The 20,134-nt window shown below is 46.2% G+C and overlaps 2 protein-coding genes across 3 annotated transcripts; one reads left to right on the plus strand and one right to left on the minus strand.

The window, feature by feature from the left end:
- The first annotated feature begins 8,799 nt into the window (after positions 1-8,799).
- Positions 8,800-13,803, plus strand: LOC127339976 (uncharacterized). The gene is made up of 5 exons (XM_051365762.1): positions 8,800-9,129; positions 12,289-12,476; positions 12,567-13,187; positions 13,401-13,553; positions 13,678-13,803. The coding sequence occupies exons 2-5, from the start codon at positions 12,297-12,299 to the stop codon at positions 13,801-13,803; spliced, it is 1,080 nt and encodes a 359-aa protein (XP_051221722.1). The 5' UTR covers positions 8,800-9,129; positions 12,289-12,296.
- Positions 13,804-14,620: 817 nt separating this feature from the next.
- Positions 14,621-18,182, minus strand: LOC127344255 (uncharacterized). 2 transcript variants are annotated; one of them, XM_051370483.1, is made up of 3 exons: positions 17,184-18,182; positions 16,086-16,179; positions 14,621-14,887 (listed from the first exon to the last, which is right to left on the minus strand). In XM_051370483.1, the coding sequence occupies exons 1-2, from the start codon at positions 18,133-18,135 to the stop codon at positions 16,133-16,135; spliced, it is 999 nt and encodes a 332-aa protein (XP_051226443.1). In that variant the 5' UTR covers positions 18,136-18,182; the 3' UTR covers positions 14,621-14,887; positions 16,086-16,132. The 2 variants fall into 2 exon arrangements, with proteins under 2 accessions (XP_051226443.1, XP_051226442.1); XM_051370482.2 differs by lacking the exon at positions 14,621-14,887 and having other exon boundaries at positions 16,157-16,243.
- Between the last annotated feature and the right edge of the window lie 1,952 nt (positions 18,183-20,134).

Below are 20,134 nucleotides of genomic sequence, written 5' to 3' on the forward strand. Positions count from 1 at the left end.
GCACCGTACATGCACCACATCATCACAGGCTAATCCAACTTCAAGCTCGATCTCGCGGCAAACAACTACTCCAAATGGAAAGAATTCTTCCACTTCGTTCTAAGTAACTTTCATGTGCAACACCACGTCAAGAAGGCGCGCGGCCCAAATGGCGGCATGAAGATGCCACCATAGTCCTCTGGACCTATGCCAATATATCCAACGAGCTGCTCTCACCGTCATCGATCAGTTCCACCCACGCAACACTGCCTTCCAAGTCTGGAAGCTCCTACACACGTATCACGGTCTTAACTCACGGTTGTCACACACAGTGAATTAGAGACAGAATTCATTATATTTTGAATACAAGAGAAGAGAACGTTGAGAAGGGAGATAAACAAGAGAGGGGTAAGTAGTCAAAGCTACAACATACATCCATCATACCCGACCCCCCGCTATCCCAGATTACATAGGCCCGGTGGCCTTTGCACTGGACACAAGCAGGTTAGTTTCTACATGGTCCGACCTGACCGCTTCAGTCATTGCCGCCTGGGTCCTTGTCGGGTGCGTGACATTCCTCTCCACTTGCTTGCCTGAAGTGGCGGATCTAGCACGATATGTTAGCAGGTGAATTTGGATAATCTTCAAATAGTCTGTTCTTGTTCTCCCAGGTAACCCAAGATGAAGGCATATTAGACCACTGAACAAGGACCATGATGAATTTTTTTGTTGCCTGCTTGAAGTTCTTTAGTGTCCACAATGGCGAGAGCAACAGTAGCTTCACCCATGGAAACACAATGAAGAGGAAGATCAATCTCAGTTGTGACCTGAGTTCGCAATGCAGGTTTCAAGAGGGAAACACATACCACCAGATGATTCTTACTGCCTTGGGGATAGTGGCCATCTATGGAGCTTGGCATATCTGGAAAGAACGATGTCGTAGGGTGTTCCAAAAGTCTTTCATGCCTGAACGTCAAATCCTGGAGCTGATCAAAGATGATTTGTTGCTCCTAGGAGCATACTTGCATGAAAGGGAAGGAGGAGACGAGCCAGGCGCCCAGCCGGATATCAACGATTAGTCATTTTTAGAGCTTAGTTTGTTGGCATTTTTGTTTTTCCCTTTGTCTCCATGTCAGCTAGTTTCTCTCTAGCCTGTAACTGAATTCTATTCTCCTACTTAATTGATTTGGCAGAACACCTGCCGTTTTCCCTCAAAAAAAAAAGATTGTAACTGAATTCTATTCTCCTACTTAATTGATTTGGCAGAACACCTGCCGTTTTCCCTCAAAACAAAAAGAATCTTACTGCCTTGGGGAAGATCAAGCTTATATGCAACAACACCCACCCGTTGTAGTATCTTGTATGGATCAAAGTACTTGTAGCTCAGTTTTTGATTTGAACATCAAGGAATAGAAGTTTGTACATAAGGTTGTAGTTTTAAGTACACACTGTCACCCACTTGGAATGATCTATCCATTATTTTCTTGTCAGCTTGGCTCTTCATGCGTTGCTGGGCACGCAACAATTGTTGTTGAACCAACTTGTTCATATCCTCTTCTTCTTTAAGCCATTGAACTAAATCAGGTGTTGTCTGGGATTCTGGGAAGTACCATCTTGAATTCCAAACTGTTTAGGTTTGTAACCATATAACACTTCAAATGGGACTTGTTCAATGCGGAATGAAATGTTGTATTATACCAATATTCGGCTAATGAAAACCATTTGGACCACTTGGATGGACATGAACTGCTCATGCATCACAAATAATTTTTGAGACATTGATTAAATCTTTCTGTTTAACCATCCATCTGTGGATGGTAACTAGAGCTCATATTCAATGTAGTATCAGTTAACTTGAACAATTTCTGCCAAAAGATACTAGTAAAAACTTTATCTCGATCTGAAATGATTATCTCGATGTTGACGTGGTGCATGAACAGCTAGGCAGTGTGGGCAGCGCGGAAATCTGCTCAGCCAAAGTTGATGAAGTCGCGCCGATATTAGTGCAAAAAGGCGCCAGGGAGAGTCCACTGATCGGCGCAGATAAGGCGCTAAGGGCGACAATGAGAGGCGGCACCAGCGAGACGCTTAGGCCAATAGTGGGTAGAATAACCGTGACACCGAGAATGCCCGCTCTTGAAACAACAGGTCTAGCCACCATGGCGATAGAAGGGGCATCAGTGGGGAGAGGGATTGCCTGAGAGGGTGTTGAAGCAGAGTGGGAGGACGCACCGACCAAGCTGGAAGTCGGTGTGGTGTCGCTCATGGTGAAAGTGAGGTGAAGAGTAGACAAGGATGCTCTGATACCATTAAGAACAATATAATCGAGACGATCTTTAATCCCTAAGTGTACAATGTTACAATGAGGTTCTTATAACATAATCGGCATAGGTCGGGGATGAATGTGCACACACACTGTGCGTGGAGCAGCTTGTGGCGACTATGTTTAATGGACTCGGTCTAGGTTGTTATTGTGTATCTGAGGGAGCGTTGCAACACAATTACAAGTGATTGACAAACATATTTCAACAAGATATACTAGACACACAGATAAAAATTTGCCGAAAACAAACTAGGTTTCATAGTAAGTCCAAAAACATCTTGTTTTGAAAATAAAGGAACCATAAAAAAAATTATGTGTGTTCAACAAACGCCATGAGAGTTGAGTATAAGTTAGGCAACTAAATTAACTGAAGCAATATAACTCATTAGAGCCTTACCAAACTGATGGAGTCTTTTTTATTGATGTACTAAACTGTGTTAACAATTTAGAGTTTCTTTCGAGGTGCCATAACGCTATACTCGAGACATAAAGTAATATAAAAACTGAAAGAAAGTTTACCATGACATTCGGTACGCATTTTCTTTTGTCAACATATTTAGCAGATACCGCCGGAGACAAATATGGACCGAATACGGTGCTGACGTAGACGAAAAGCAGATGATTACCGAAACCAAAAGACCCATTGATCATACAGAAAAACTCAAGCAGACCGACAAAATTGTTCCTCAACCCTATCACGATTGCTTGGTGCATGTAATGGGAAGCAGGGGATAGCTAGGTTGCCTAGGTAGTTTAGTTTGTCAAGGTTACATTTTAGGTGTGCTAGATTGACCTTTCAGAACAACCATAAAACAAACATTTCGTGTTAGTCGGAAACGGACGCTCGAATATGACTTCCCGTCCATTTCCTCTTCCACCGAAATAAAATCCTTTTCATTTCCTCTTCCACACAAAAAATCATTTACATTTCCATTTCGCAAAATACCGTTTTCATATTTTCATTCCCTTTGTTTTTCTTGTGAAAAAGTTGGAAAATGTTTGCTCTATTTTCATCCCTACTAGGCAGTACACTATCTAGTTTCCTACAAATTTAGTTTTGGTTACTACCATAAAATCATACTTCAGAAGAACGGAGGAGCCAGATAAATACTTTTAAACTAGTCACTCATATGAATTTGTATGTAGTACCCCCAATTACTTGGGCTACTTAGTACCTTCAAATAAAGGTGGCACTTTATTTGGTGTCAATAAACAAATTTATTGCACTTAGAATTAGTGTAATCTAGAGCAAACTACACATTTTTTGTTTAATCTTAAATTGTTCTCAAGTTGCAGAAACACCCACCCAGTCTGATTTGACTGGATTTACTAGAAAGATTGAAAAACGTTGCAAGTTGCTGAAATGTGCGGGTTTACCGAAAGTTCAGAAACTGGTGTAGGGATTCAAAGATAAGTCGTTACAAACCAAAAGGAATTCTATATCTCTGCAGCCTCATCTTCTTCTCTCTGGCAGCATTAGCCTTGTGCTAGTCTTGGCTTCTTGCATTCTAGCTCACTTTCAACAAGGGACGGCTGTGGCCGTTTCACGATACCAAGTTTCTCATATCTCCCAGCTGCAGCTGAATAGACGTAGATAATGTACAGATTATATACATGCAACAACCTAGGACAGCAAAGCTGAATTCGGATCTTCAATGGACTGAATGGAGTTTGTTACCGCCTTCCCCATCTCTCCATCCTCTTCGTCCTCCTCCGTGCCCTCGTCCTCCTCCGTGCGGCGGACTGTGCCCTCCTCCTCCATGCCCTCCAGGCAAGCGTTCGTTTCCTGAATAGTAAATAGATGTCATTTGGAGTATCTTACAGAGTTACAGTATTATAAGTACAACTTGAGGATGGAATACAACAGAGCGCATGGACGCAACAGATCATCGGTTTCTCGTCAACACGAACATAGGTAAGAGATCTAGACACACGGATGGGAGAACTTATATACTAAGAATGCTCAATCGACGAACTGAAATCTGAAAGAGAAAAGCAATGGAACGCACCTCTTCTAAGAGTTTGATCATTTCATCACCCGTAATTTCTCCACGGTTCATGCGATTCATGATGGCATTGATCTTCTCCGTGTTCAAGTGCTTGAACAGGTATGATACGCGGGGGGATAAAGGACCGGAGCTGGCTTCCCTGTCAAACCACTTGAAGGTGGTTACCTTGCCTTCGCCGGTTATCTTGCTGCCACTTGACATGATTGATAGATGGGAACGGCAGCGGCGGCGGGCAAGGAAGGGAAGGCGTGTTTGGAGAGCGTCCGGTGATTTGTTTCAGTCGGAGGTTGGACTCGCATAGGGAGGGCGTGTTTGGAATTTGGATACGAGCAATTCCAGTTTTCAGCAGCCGGTGGGCTAAAATTCGCCGGTTCGATTACACATAGAGAACTTTTGGCCCATACAACACGCTCCTTAAAGCAGCAAAAAACATGGCCCATAGACACACTTGATTCGGCCGTATGTGGCGAGATACGTGTTGGCGAGCGCAAATGGGAACGTGGCTGCACACGTGTAGAAAAGCGGTAGTCCACGCGCCATAATTATCCTTGCCGCACACTTTCCCCTGCCACTGTGTCGTTCTCACCTGTCCTCTCATCTTCCTCATCTCTCCTCTCTTCACCGGTGATTGCACTATCATCGGTGGATCCAAGAGCACCACGACGACGATGGAAGAGTAGGCAATCGAAGTCGAGTCGAGCGCCTTCTTCCATGGTTAAGCTCTACTCACCGAGGTTCAACAATGGTGGTATGTTCTGCTCTTATCTATACCTACTAATAAAGGAGCTAAAGTTTTTGCCAAAATTTTCATCTAACTTTTTATTTTCCGATTTTGCCCTCTCATCGTAATACATAATACAGCTAAATGCCACTATACCGGTTCCTTCAGATACAAAAGAACGATTCTCTTCCCGTCTGCGCTGTCGAGCTGAGCCGCCACGACGCCGCGGGAGACCTGGTTTTCCTTGACGGCGGCCCCTTCCCTCGACCGGGTCCTCTGGACGCGCGGCTATGTGACCACTGACTTTTTCTCAAATCAGGCCCATAGGAGAAATTCACAAGCATCGATACTCAGAGTTAAATAGTCCCACATCATTCTCTTACAATGAGTGCCACCGGTTTATATACGTTGGAAATATCACCAAGGTGAATCAAGTACCACACCATTGATTGGTGCGAAATCTGCTGCCTACATGAATTAAATTAAAGAGAGGAAAAGGAAGGATTGAAAAATATATCGGCTGGAATTGACCCGGAGGAAAAAGGTGAGCGCAGGCGCGGCGTTCAGAGAAGGAAATGGGGCATCGGATCCCCTTTGCTGCAAGAAAGCCTTATCCTTTCAACACCACACGGATCTCCTTTTCAATTTTCCCTAGCACGTGTCATCCAAACCTCTTCTTCTGCTTTACATGTTCCCATCACACTAGAGATATTTTTCCTTCTCATTTTTCAGCATGTATTTCCATAAATGCACATAAAACGTTTTAATAACTGCCCCACACTAGAAAATTCCCAAAAGACGTGTACACGTTTGGTCTTCCTCATTTTCCATCGAGTATTTCCAACATAATATTATCTTCAATATACCAAAATACAAAATACAAAATTATATTTAATTTTTATCAAGATGGAGGCCCGTGGGAGACGACCGCGAGTATTTCCAACATAATATTATCTTCAATATACCAAAATACAAAATTATATTTAATTTTTATCGAACATGTGCACACACGATGGAGGCACGTGGGAGACGACCGCGGCGAGGATCCAAGGGAGGGCGCGGCACCGAAACCTTGTCGGTGTCAAGCAAGACAGGACTATTGGTTGAAAGACGGCCAATCATAGGAGGGTAAGCATGTTCAAGCTAGGTGCATGAGTCAAGCGATTTTATTATGGCAGGTAGAGGTTCGTTCAACAAGTGTGCATGTGACATAAGCCCCTTCCACTGACGATGTTTCCATAGTTTTGTAAAAAATCATTTCGGTGCAACGCACGTATATGTTTCCTAGTATAGCCCTACAGCAATGAATTCATCCCCGCAATCTAAACCTGCAACAAAGAAGCCATCACAGCGATCTACCCCTTCAGCCAAGAAGTCATCACCGCAATCTACCTTAATCAACAAGGAGGTATGGTAGAATCTGCATTGACAAATAAGGTTAGTAGATCTGTCAATATGCTAACAACACGTCTTGTTGTTCCTTCTATCAGGATCCATCCTCATCCAAATCTGTCAAGAGCAAAGCGAAAATACGTCATGTTCCAACATTACCAAAGGATTCCACCGAAAAATCCAGAGAATAGAAAGTCATAAATGCGACAGGAGCAGATAAGGTACATATATGGAATTCACTACTTTCTTGGTGTGGAGGTTGCTTGTATTGTTATGACGCAGAAGAAGTACTTCTTGGACTTGCTGCAGCGGGCTAGGATGCTTAAGTGCAAGATGACTACAGTTGATGGTGAGCTTTTGCCATCTGAGGATGCTAAAGAGTACAGGAGTATTGTTGGTGGCCTCCAGTATTTGACGATCACGAGACTAGGTATTTCATATGCTCTCAACAGAGTTTTTCCGTATCTTCAGGTGCCTCGCGACGCTCATTGGTATGTTGTTAAGCGCATCTTACGCTATGTACGACTCACAGTGTCTCATGCGCTGCACCTTCGGCGGCCGAACCCCTATGGGGTCCTCTCGGCGTATTCTGATGCGGACTGGGCTGGCAGTCCGGATGACAGGCGATCCATGGGGGCTATGCTGTGTTCTTTGGCTCCAACTTAATCGCCTGGAGTGCTCGAAAACAGGCTACTAAAGCTGAATACAAGGTTGTGGCCAATGCCACTGCAGAGCTCATCTGGGCACCGTCTTTGCTTCAGAAATTGGGGATTTTCTAACAGCCTCCCATCCTTTGGTGCGACAACATCGGTGCTACATACCTCTCGACGAATCTGGTATTCCATACCCGAACGAAACACGTCGAAGTTGTACTCCTTCTGTCCTCACAGAGTCACAGGCTGGCACTCTACTACCTACGTGACGCACTGGCACATACTGAATCAATCTGATGGCCGCAAGGCACCGACGCATCTTGAATCTGATGACGGCAACGAAGGGGCACAGCCTGAACCTGATGACCGCGACGCACGATCAAATCCTGACTGATGACGGCAACACGGGCGAATCTGAATCTGCTGCTTATGATTACGAATATGAATCTGAATCCAATGACAGTGGCGAGGATGACATGAGTACATTGAGAGAGCGAGCGGAGGAGCAATGGACTTGGAAGAGGAGCCCTACGTCGATTCCTTGCGGCGCTGGTGCCGCCGCCTCCCTCGAAAGACTCACGTTCTATGTCACTTCTGGTCTGGCGGTACACCCAGATGAGCGCACCATCTTTCTATCAACTGTCCACGAAACTCGTCCTAGGAAGGAGATAATGAGCACTTTTCCTTGGACACCGATCAGCCTGGTGGGGAGTGGACACGCCTAGGCGACTGGAATCTGCCCTTCATGAGCAAGGCACACTACGACCGCGAGCTGGATGCGTTGGTTGGGATCCAGTACTCCAACAACACGGGCACTTGCCATGGTGGCAAAGTCATTTCTAACGGAGCCGTTCCCTACCGGTGCTCTGCTTGCCGTTCATTTTCGTCGAGATTCGTGTAGCCACGTCAGCGTAGGTGGGTATTGTCATGAGTAATTCAAGTATTCGTGTTTGCTGCCGTTCCATCTGTTTTCTCTCTCCCTCAATTACTCCATCAGTCCATCCCCTCCTGAGAACACTTCTTCTTCTTCGTTGCATCCGGCTCTCAGCTCGCTTGGGGGCCGAACGAATCCTCAACCTACACTCCAGCTGTTGGAGATTTCGCGGCCGCCGCTGCGTGAGTCGAGGTGCGTATACAAACCCACGGCCGCCCTTTCTGATTGTGAGGTTTGCTAACTTCGCATTGAAACTGCAATCCCCTTTCATTCTGCCGCCGCCGTTACTAGGGTTTCCCTCTTGTATTTATCGGGACAGCCCCATTAGATCTAGCAGTTCTCCACCTAGATAATAGCCCATCTGAACAGATTCCCTTTACACAGTTTACCCGCCGCCAGTAGTACCAAATTTCGCCCGGATGCATGCTAGTTCTTCTCGTTTAAGCCGGTATCTCGTTTAAGCTGATGCTCTGTTTGAACTCTAGGTGGAGCCAAGAGTTTAATGCGTGTACTATAATTACACTGTAGCCTCTAGGTCCTGGCATTATAGTTTAGAAGCGGAAATGTAGCCGAGAAAAATGTAATATTACTAACCTACAAACTGGCTGTATCCTAACGGAAATGTGCCCTGTATATGTGTGAGCTTGCCTACCATAGCTGTTAGGTCGTATATGTTTTGCCATAATTATCTCATACTCCCTCCGACCCGAAAAACTGGGCGGGCGGGCGTTCTAATTCAATTTTACATAAAACCCCTTAGAATTTTAAAAACTTTTGCAATCAGGTCCTCCCGTCGTGTTCCTCGCATCCGGAGATCGCGCGCCGCTGCTCCCCGGCGACCGCGCGCCTCTGCTGTCCGGCCACCGCGCGCTCCCCGGCGACCGCGCGCCTCTGCTGTCCGGCCACCGCGCGCTCCCCGGGGAGCAGCCGCTGCTGTCCGGCGATCACGCGCCGCTGCTGTCAGTGGCTCCGCCCCCCGCGGAGAAATCCCAGCGGCCGGAGGCTTCCCCTTCCCCTGCCCAGGCGACCTCGCCGACGGAAGGGTCGAGCTCGCCGCCGGAGAATTGCAGCGCTTCCAACCTCGCCGGAGTATCCTCGTCGCTGCTGCCCCCAGGCAGGTGAGCTCGCCCTCTTCTTTACCTTGTGTTCCCGACTCATCCCGACGGCGAGAGAGGATCGGCTTCTTGGCCTGCATTATCATTTCACAGAAACAAAGGCTCAATATTCCTGCCCCACCTTGTTGGCAGAAACCAAGGAAGGCATGAATGCATGCTTAGAGAAAATACAAACAGGCATGCAACTATTTATCAAGACAATGTCTCTGTTAGTTGATAACCTCTTTACGCTTCTCAGCACGCTCCTCCAAGCGGAAACTAAAACCAGAGGCAACAGCATTCTTGCGTTGAGTATTGGTACTCCTGAAACGCAACGCCGAATGACAGCATTCTGTGTTAACATCATAGCACAAAATGTGAGTGAACCCATAGTTAGACCAGATCCCTTTTACATGCTCACATACGTTTTAGTATTGAAACTTAACTATATTTACTAGAGAAGACTGAAAATTCAGTAAAATTATGTGGTCAGTGCCATACTTATTTGCTATCAAACTGATTGTCGTCCTGTAATTCCTCGAAATAGGCTTTCGCCCCGCTATATTAATATAGCAACCAACCGATACAACAGGCACGCTGGGACCGCAGCACAACCAAGTCCAAAGGAACGAAAAAGAAAGAAACGAGAAAACAATGCCGACGCTGGCAGCTCGACAAAAACGAAGATGACTCGCAACCGCTGCGCCCTCCGAGTAGTTCCACCACACACCCAGCCTACCGAAGCCCCGCGTATCAAACAACACCTTCAACAAGGAAAGCGACGACGACGCCGCTGCTGCCCGGACGAGTCCTAGGGTTTCCCCCGATACGCGGAAGGGATTGGGGAGGAGGTACACCCGACGCCCTTCAAGAAGGCAGGGCGACACCCGCAGGCGTCTCCGCGTCGGTGTCGGGCACGCCGACAAGGATTTCTCCCGCCCACCAAACCCACAACCCCGAAAGCTTCGATGTGCTCCACCTAACTTCCGCCCACCAGCACACGCCACCGCGGTCTTGAAGCCATCAACGCCGTCTCGCTGTGGTCACCGGAGCAGGGCCTGGACGTAGAGAATAGCAGTAGCCGGGCCGGGGGTCGCAGCACCTCAGCCGCGCGGGAGGGAACTACCTCCACCGCCTTCGCGGTAGCCGACCGGACATGGCAGCGAGGTCAAACCAGGCCCAGCTGGCCCGGCCGGGCCCAAAAAGGCCCGTAAAGTCCCCACTGCCGAGCTGCAGCAGGCCGGCCGGAGCACCGCCGACACCCAGCCACCGCCACCGCGACTTCTCCGCCTCCAGGGAGCTCCGCCGGCGAGCCAGACGTGGCAGCCCGCCCAGCCCCTCCGGGCCCCGCCTGGGCCCAGATCTGGGCGTAGCAGGCCCTGCATCCCGGCTGCCGGCCTCGCTCCGCCGCCAAGGGCCACGCCGCCGCTCCTCCTCCCACCCGACGAACGGAAACCACGCCGCCGCGCCGGACCACCGCCCGCCGAAGAACACCGCCGCCGTCCCGAGGCCCCCGCGCCCCTGTCGTAGCCGCGGGTAGAGTCCGACCCGCCACCGCCGGCACCGCACGGGCAAGGCCCGGCGGCGCACGCCGACGGCGGCGGCAGGGGAGAGGAGGGGAGGGGGAGCTAGCCGCGGAGGTGGAGATGCGCGCCCGGCCGCCGCAGGGGGGCGGCGCGGGATGCGAGAGGGGAGGGGGTCTTTTTTCGATCGAGCTCAGTCGTCCTGTAATTAGACCAATTCCCCCTGCGCAAATGCATTCGAATTCTGCAACTTAATTAGATTTACTGCATGTAATGTACAAAATTCAGTAAGCAAGTGTGGCAAGTATTGAACCCATACCGAGACCAAATATATCTGAAGATACTTTATGAACAATCTTAAATGAAACAATTAAAAAAATGCTCGAATATGTGTAAATCATAGTTGTGTGATCAAAATAATATTACTGGGTTAAGTGTGAACCAAACTGACTAAGCATCTTCTATATATATGTTTAAATGAAAAATTAGCAGCATGATTTCAAAATTGTACTGGATATAGCACAAGCATGATGTATTTCACTAACAACATAATTGTGATCTATATACTTGAAAAATTGTACAAATCATGGTAAACAAATAGATTGCGAAATATAAGGTAAACAAATAGCAATATGTTGGTATGTATTAATTATGTACTACTTATGTATGATATATTAGCTAGCCTACATATCCTATGTGTATCTGTGTGACCTTGCAAACCATAGCTGGTAGGTCGTATATTTTTTGCCAATAGGTTACTAGTATTTAAGTTAGTCTATGTTAGTGCATACTGCCCGTCATTCTGGTGCGTGGACCTGCAAAAGTAACGGTTGTACTTGTCAGTTGGTTATGCAAAGAATTCAATATTTCGTACTAGGCCCACAATCAAAGGGAATATCAAAATAGATTTTTTAATCTGGTACTAAAGATTACATCCTTGTTTAATCGTGAGGAAATTCCTTATTGGACACAACACTTAAATGTTGTCACTTTGTTGAAACTGAAACACTTTTTCTTCCCAATTTGGCACTAGGCATAAAATTCGTTCCTTGTATGACACTACTGTCTACTTTGTTGGACTGTTCGGTCCAAATACAAATTAGGCTGGTCAGTTATTGGTTTGAGTGACCAAAATAACCCTGATATAAACGTGAGTACAGACCTGAGACCGAACCATCCAGGAGCACAGGTCTCCACTGACGTTGCAAGACCTCTCACACATTCACGAATTCAGCGCAGAACGAATGAGAGAGACACAGTTTTTTGCTGCGTACAACATACAGCTTTTCACCTTGTATACTCCTTATCTGATCCTCTTATGACAGAAAACAAATGGAGAATCAGCTAACAGAGCCTTTTCATGTTTCATCTAACAACATTAGTGTTAAAAATGGACGGATCTAGTGTCTAATAGGGAAGAAAAGAAGTTTCGGTCTCAAATAAGGAAACACATAAGAAGGTAGTGTCAAATTATGAGTTTACAGGATATTAGTACTCTTGATGCAACGATTTATTTGTTTTATGAACTTCCTGTTAACCCCAGTTCTACCTCGTTGACAGTTTAGCTCCTCTGAATAGTTATTCTTATGTATGGCTCAGCTTGCCGCATATTTTTATCATGATTACTCTACTAATGCTAGTTATAACTTTTTGTGTATAGAGAGCACAATGGACCTCAGCGATGACGACTTTGAGAGACCATCACGTGCATCTCCAAGATTAAAATCCAAAAAATGTACCAGGAAGAAACGTATGGACGGATATGTCTCTGATTCAGGATCTGAGAACAGAACAACCACGAAAAGGAAAAAAACCAGGAAAAACACAAAGGATGCTAAGGCCAAACAGGTGATGAACCCATATTCTTCCTTCCTTTCTTTATAGGATTATTTACACGTGCAAATTGTTCCTGACTTAGTACCCTTCAACTTTAAACAGAATATTGGGTTCAAATGTTCCCCTCACTTGTTGGTCGATCTTGTGAGGAGCCTTGACACGGATCAGAGGAAATGGGTTGAGGAGATTGGCTTTGCGGTATTTCTTTCCATGCCAAATTGCAGGCTCCCTAAGGACTTGACTGTCTGGCTAGTTAACCAGTGTAGTTGGAAGGACAAAGCTCTTATTGTACGTGGTAGACCAATCAAAATCAAACCCCTTATCAAGAAATTGTTAGGTATCCCTGATGGTCCATATGATGTTCCTTTGCCACGTAGCAAACGTGGGAAAGCCAAGGGGTCCACGGATGAAGATAAAGAACTAAAGGAAGAGAAAGGTGCTAGGTGTTTGAGCTCTAAGTCCACACTAGAGTCTCTAGTAGCGACCCATGACCCGGAACAATTTAAAAGATCTTTCATGCTCTACGTCCTCTGTATATATCTCGCTCCATCAAGTGGACACTTTGTCAACCTTAGCTACTCCCCAATTGTCAACAATGTTGAGATTATTAAGGACATGAATTGGTGTGACCATGTAGCCGATGTGCTCATTGAAGGTATTCGGGAGTATAGAGAATCGAAGGCTGCTAATGTCAACGTGCACGGATGTATTCATGTTTTGCTTGTAAGTCAGATGGTAGCCATTACATCCTATATGTTTTCTTCAGAAGTATATTACACCTGATATGTGTGTTGGTTAAGTAATCATGCACGGATGTGTTCATGTTTTGCTTGTAAGTCAGATGGTAGCCATTACATCCTATATGTTTTCTTCAGAAGTATATTACACCTGATATGTGTGTTGGTTAAGTAATCATGCCTCAACTTTTTTTTGCAGCTCATTTATATTGATGTTGTTAAATCTGCCATTTTGAAAGTCCCCCACGGAGACCCTCGTGCAATCTATGTTACAACTGATATGCTGGACCTTTTAGATCTGACTGATTTGAAGTGCAGAACAGCTGATGGCCCAGTGTATGGGAAGCTAGAGGTAATTCCGATGTGTCATACATTTTTCGTGGAGTACATGTGTGCATCTAGTTTCAGCATAGAAAGAGGAAACCATGCTACTTACCCAGGTATTCACAACATTTTTGGATTAAACCGATTTTCAGATGGACGAGTCTACTTACGCGGACGAGTGCAACCATGGCAACACAGCAACATCAAGCTCACATGATGTAGGTGCCAAAAATGACAGTGATCCTTGCAGCCATAGCTTGCCCGTCATTCATCTTTGACAAGGTAATTGACTTGTAGGAAAAACATTTACAGAATAAGGTCAGCAAGCATTTTCCTGGCCTATTTCATCAACTCACAACTCTGTGCTCGTGATCAGGTTTTCCTCAATGGAATTATGGAAATCGACGCGCAGTTTGTGAAAGCAAGAGATGAAGTCTATGCAGAATCTTTCAAAACATTGTCAGAGATGCTTATGAAGATTGATTCCGAACGAGCATCTGCCATTCGTTCTCTCCACGAGAAATTGTATGCTGCACAGGCAGATTCTTAAATCAAAGGCGGTTATCAATGTGAAGAGGCAAATCCTTGCTATATTTTATGGCATTAGCTTTGGTTCATCTATCCTGGTCCTAATCAAAAGAAAAAAGATTATTCATGTTTATTGCAAGGAAGAAGTGAGACATTTTAATTCTTTAGAACTCATAAGTAAACACCAAATTTAGGCAACCCATACAAGTCTTCACAGCAAATAAAAGAAAGCAAAATAGTGTTGATACAAGCCCTACTTCAATCCGCACAAAACAAATCCCTATTTATGCAGTAGAAAAGGATGGATACAATTCAGCATACATTGAGCTTCTTCTTAGCTCCAACATGAGATTACTAATGCTGATTCAACACTGACTAGCCAGAAGTAAGCCCCTCTAAATATCGAGCTCGGAACCAGATAGAAATTCAACAGAAACACAGACAAAATGAAACATCATGGAATATATGCACAAATGCAATGTCAAAATCTCCACACTTGATACACCACGGAAGGTAATCAAACACATTCGCACATGCGCACACAAACTAAAATGCAAACAAGATCAGTTCACAGTGAGCCCACCACAAGGTAGTGATAATTCATCGAAGCGAGTCAATTTGCAGTCAACCTTCATGCCAGTTGAAGGATGCCAAAGAAAATTAGATAACAGTCATTAACAAATTAAGCAATTAATTCCTACAAGTGTTACTTCACAGCTGACTGGTGCATGATACATAAAGGGTTGATCTCCGCGTCAAGCATACAAATGGAAGAAACTACACCCAACAGCCCATTTCTGCATCTCAATACCACCAGAATGTAACAATAGGTACCTGCAGAGCAAGTAATACACTCAATCAAAGAAACTTGTATTATTCAATCAGGAAAAGTTTTTGGAGTTATTCTCATATTGTTTGTATGACTCGAACAGAAAACAATAACTTCCAAATTTGTGCCAAAAGCTCCAAAGTTGAATGAACTCAACATTATTAGACAAAACCAACATCTGAAACGAGAACATCAATAGGTAATTTGTAGTCTGATAGTACTTGCAACTTATATTAGAAAATTTTGGCTACACTGAGTATATGCCAAAAGAAGAGGGGGCATATGAGGGGTTCCTCGGGTAGGAAATCATAAACATCTGACTGGCTCATAGGCAACTTATAGAAATGTACGAGCTAGCTAGTCACTACAAAAGTGAATTTGATCAAATTCATGCAGTACGAGCCTCAGGCAAGGGGCCAGGCATCTTATTAATTGATACTTCGTTTGATCCAAAATGACTGCCATTCTTTTACTCCGTACATCATTGAGTACTTTCGGCACTACTTTACTGATAACATGCTAGTAAAAGTGTAAAGCTAATGCATGTTACTAGTTATATAGCCGTGTCATTTTGATCCCTGTTTGATATGAAGTATTAAATATCCATGGTGGCCAAAATTGAAGAAATTAGAGTATTAGACTGCATATAAAACGTAGCTACATATGGTTTGTACCTGCCAAATTATATTAGTGGCTAGTTACATATATATGCAATCTGGTGGGTAACAAGCGACATGTTGAGAAACTGTTTAACCGAACAGCCTTACAAAAGAACAATCATCCATAACACTACAATGACTCCAAGAAAAAAGATAAACAGATGTATAAGATTTAGCGAAGGCATAATCTTCGAGTATCGTGTCTATCATTAGTTCACTAAGGTATGACGGTGATCCAGAATAAGAAGGAATGTGAAAGGTTAAGCCTATAAGTCTGTATAAATAAAGGAATTCTGAAAACAAATGCTCAGTTAATTCTACTTACAACATAAGGAAAGGGTTAGTTCATTTGCTACTACTTAGCATGACAGGAGTCTCTCTCTAAGATTATGCACACAATAGAGAATGAGGAACAGTTCTAAGTCATCGGTCATTGGAGGAGCTAGAGGGAGAAGAGCCTACAGTAACATAAGGAAATGATAGCAGTACATTATTTGATGGAACAGATCCGATACCTCAAAATAAATGCAGAAGATAAACCTACCTGCTCAACAAGTAAATCGTGACGGCATATCTAACTGGACAATCCTCTTAAGTATTGTGCGGAAGATCAGTTGCATCATGTCCACCACCATTGCCTGTTTCAGCAAGCATAAGAAGTCAAACAACCAATGACAATCCAAGGAAAAGCCAAACTCATAGCTGTAGTTTGTAAACACAACAGTTTTTATACATCATTAGGAATAGATAAATAAACTAAAACTACCTTCAAATTTAAAGAATATATTGAAAACATCGTAAGAATGAAGAACATACACACTCAGACTATTAGCTGGTCAGAACAGACAACTTATCAATTATTAAGCTTGTTTGATGCCATATCAGGAAAAAAATCATAATAATAAATGGCGGCAAAAAGTAATCATGAGTTTTCAGATTAGGTTATCTTCAAATATTGTTAGCACTAAAATGAAATGAACTCTATTTATTAGTTTTCCCAGGTAAAAATGGACTTGCCACACATGACACATTATCTGAAATGTGATAGAATGACCAGCTATTCATAAATTTTAAACAAATTAATCATTACTGATTTAAGATTACTAACAAGATTAGCAGAGACAATCATACTGAATGAAAGAATTAGAATTAGCTATAAAATTCCAAATATACCTATTGATTCAAAGAATTTTCATAGGGATCTCGAAGAATTTAACAAACCAACAACAATTGATTGCCAGGACTTGCACAATTTTTAAGTGAACTACTGAATAGAGAATAAACAACTTGATACTTAATAGTATCAGCTCTAAAAGAAAACCAGCAGCAAAATTTCAGTGAGCCCTTGCTAGCAATAACAATGTGCCATGATCTAAAATATATCAGGCACAAAACTCAAAACCAACTCCAAGTCAGCTTTCTGTGAGCAATATAGGGTATGTTATGTTTTTTAGTGCCACACATTAAGTTATCTCCAGCACAGAGAATTGAACTTGGCAAGCTCCATATGTGAATACAACTAGTAACACATATTGATTGAATTGTGACAAATTATTCACAATCCACAACCAAAAAATTAAGGAAACATACAGAAGCTGTAACAGACAAGACGCAAGACACAAGGGCCAGTATCATATCATACCTGGAAGGTAGAAGCTCATGTAGGGCAGTACGCTAAAGTATTCTCCAGGCTCATCAACCTTCTTAGCCTGCCCAGATTTGAGCTTGATCGTGAATAAGCCAACACCTGAGCTAACGAAGATGACACCCACACCCTCTGCAAAGCCGACCACGATTGATTCGTTGTTGGGATTGGCAAAGCCAACCACGATTGATTCGTTGTTGGGATTGGCAACAGGAATTGTCTTCTCCAGCTGGATGACCATGTATTGTACCCATTCTGCAGCTTCTTGTGTATCCACCTTCCTTGACCACGTATAAAGGGTGGAATCCTGAATGCAGGCAAAGCCCAGTGAAGTGTTGTCCTCCATGGCCATGAGGGTGATGTAGTACACGTCTGGTGTCGGTGGGTCAATCATGGATAAGCGATCCTTGCCCAAGTCATACTTGACGATTGCATTATCCCGTCGAACTGTGAAGTAGACTGCATCTCCCACAACGGCGGCTCGCCTAGGCTGGAGATAGGGTATGTAGTAGTATCTTTCACGCACCGCTTGCAGCACGTGCTGGGCATAGGTTTCACAAGTGTTGTCAAGGCATACCGGCACGCTCCACGCACCCGTCTCTGATGAGTAGACGCTGGCAACTATGATCTCCGTGTGGTCATGGGTGCCCGCCAAGACGACGCGGAAGGGGCCGCCGTGGCAGTCGAGGTGGTCGCAGCCCTCGGCGGCGCAGAGCACCGCGGCGGAGTAGATGAGCCATTCGATTTCCTTGGGCTCGGGTGGCAGGCAATGTCGCTCGCCCGTGATGGGGTCCCAGACGAGGAAACCCGGCAACATGTGGATGAGCACGCGGCCGTGGCGGCAGTCGAGGGGGCGCGTGCGGCGGCGGCCGTCGGAGCCAGGGTGGGGGAATTCCGGCATCGACGTGGTAGAGGAGAATCGAGCAGGCGGGTCGCCTTGGATCACCATGCGGCGGTGGAGGAGGCCGAGGAGGGGAGGGGCGCCGTGGAAGTCGCGGTAGCGAAGGGCGATTCCAAACCCTAGCTCAAGCCGCCCCCTCCTCCCCTCCCCCCGCCGCCGCCGTCGGCGCGAGCCGCCGGGCAAAGCCCGTGCGGTTGCCGGCGGCGGCGGATCTCGGCTCCCGCGCGTGAGGTGGTGGCGCGGGGCTTCTCCACTCGACGGCGGCGATCTAAAGCGACGAACCGATGACTCCTCGCGCGGTGGGCCGGCGAGCCGCGGCGAGGCGGTTCCTCGTGGTGCGGCGGCGGAGCTCGGCAAAGCTGTCATCTTCCCCGGACGGCGGCAGCGGCGGCGCGGCTTCTTCGAGCGGTGGGTGCTCGGGCAAAGAGGCGGCGGCCTACGGTGGTGCGGCGGCGTCGTCTATGGCGGCTAGCGGCGTCCGCGGATGCGCGCCGTCGTCCTTGGTCGCGTGGGCGGCACGGTGGCGGTGGACGGCGGTCGCGACGCGGTGGCTGCCCCAGCGACCACCCGTCAGATCGGCAGGTCCGTCTTTCCCTCCCGCTGGTCCTCTTCCCCACCAGGTTTGGTAGTCGGAGCCTGCTGGTTTCGGTGCCGATTGGGGGTGGTGGTGTGAGATCGGGTGCAGGAGAAATCCTTGGTCGGCTGGTTTGACCACAGCAGTGGCGACGCCCACGGGCGCCGTGTATCCCTCTTGAGGCGCTGTTGAGGTCCCGATTCTCCCCACCCGGCCGTGTTCCCGGGTGAAAACCTACAATCCTTCGGATTGGGCGACGACGACGCCATGGGCGCCGTTTCCTCCTTGGGGGCGTGGCTTGGGGAACAGTTGGCCGGTTGAGGGTGCCTTTGGTGGTTGGAGGCTGGTTGCGGTGGTATCCGAGGCTTCTTGGTGCCCTGCTCCTTCCTCATCAGCGATTACGGTCCCTGTTTACGTTCCCAGCGGCAGCTCCTTCGGTGTGTGGCAGCGCAACCTCGATGGTTTGTCAGCTTCGGCGAGGGGTCTCTAGCTCTGACCAGATTGGTGTGTGGTCAGTATCGGCCATAGCTCAGGGGAGTGCATCTAGCGTCCGACGGTTCGGCGTCCTTCGAGCCAGGACGAGAGGGAAGGGTCCCTCTTCGGCGCTGGAAATGGTCGATGCTGCTCCCCCTCCCATCATGTGCTGCAGATGATGGTCTTCCTCAAGGCGGCAGGCGGTTCCCTCGAACCTGGGCTGTTCCTTCCTTGGTGGCTTCGCGAGGAGGCTTCGACATCAACAAGCTGTGTTCTTGTGTGTATCTTGTGCTTTTGGTGTTCGTTGTTTGTAAGCTGGTTAGCATCTTGTATCAAACTCGGCCGTTTGTGGCTTTATTAATTTAAAGCTGGGCACTTGTGCCTTATGTTTAAAGTCGCGGTAGCTGCGGTGGAAGCCGGGGTCGCAGATGATGCCGAGCCACGGCTTGCAGACGAGGGCGGCGCGGACGAGGTGCTCGGGCTCGTCCGGCGGGAGGCGGAGGAGGATCTCGGCGATGACATCATCGAGTAGCGGGGGTGGCGGCGGCGGCGGCATGGTGCTGTCTCGTGGTTCGTGTGGAAGAGCCGACAGGCGACAGCACTCTGCTAGTCTAGTGAGATTAAAGCCCAAAACTTTTTCTTCGGAGAGAAGCCCATGATTGCTAAAAGTGAAAGCCCACTGCACACAATCGTCTAACACGACAACCTTTCATTTCGTAGTGAAAGCCTACACACACAAATGTTCTAAAGCTCATTTAAAAAGTTCTAAAAAATATATACACAGCCATATAGGCAGATTCAAATGTATTTGCTGCTGTAAAACAACTCACGTAGCTATCGAGCCAACTAACACGACAATATTTCCTATAAAAGAACCTTGATAACTTTATTTATCTCACGCTAGTGCATATAATTGACTCAAATTTCACTAGAACAATAAGACCAGCATTTATCATTTACTATTTTTATCATATTTTTGTAAAAAGTATCAGAGTTCAG

The sequence above is a fragment of the Lolium perenne genome, chromosome 3 (genome assembly GCF_019359855.2).
Source record: "Lolium perenne isolate Kyuss_39 chromosome 3, Kyuss_2.0, whole genome shotgun sequence".
NCBI classification, from domain to species: domain Eukaryota; kingdom Viridiplantae; phylum Streptophyta; class Magnoliopsida; order Poales; family Poaceae; genus Lolium; species Lolium perenne.

Bases quoted from the DNA above. Each gene is read 5' to 3' on its own strand.
- LOC127344255 (XM_051370482.2), bottom strand. From the start codon at position 18,135: ATGGTGATCCAAGGCGACCCGCCTGCTCGATTCTCCTCTACCACGTCG. The intron at 16,244-17,183 runs GTATGATATGAT...TACAAACTACAG, and splicing joins CATGAGCTTCTACCTTCCAG to CTATGAGTTTGGCTTTTCCT.
- LOC127339976 (XM_051365762.1), top strand. From the start codon at position 12,297: ATGGACCTCAGCGATGACGACTTTGAGAGACCATCACGTGCATCTCCA. The intron at 12,477-12,566 runs GTGATGAACCCA...AACTTTAAACAG, and splicing joins AGGATGCTAAGGCCAAACAG to AATATTGGGTTCAAATGTTC. The intron at 13,554-13,677 runs GTAATTCCGATG...ACCGATTTTCAG, and splicing joins CAGTGTATGGGAAGCTAGAG to ATGGACGAGTCTACTTACGC.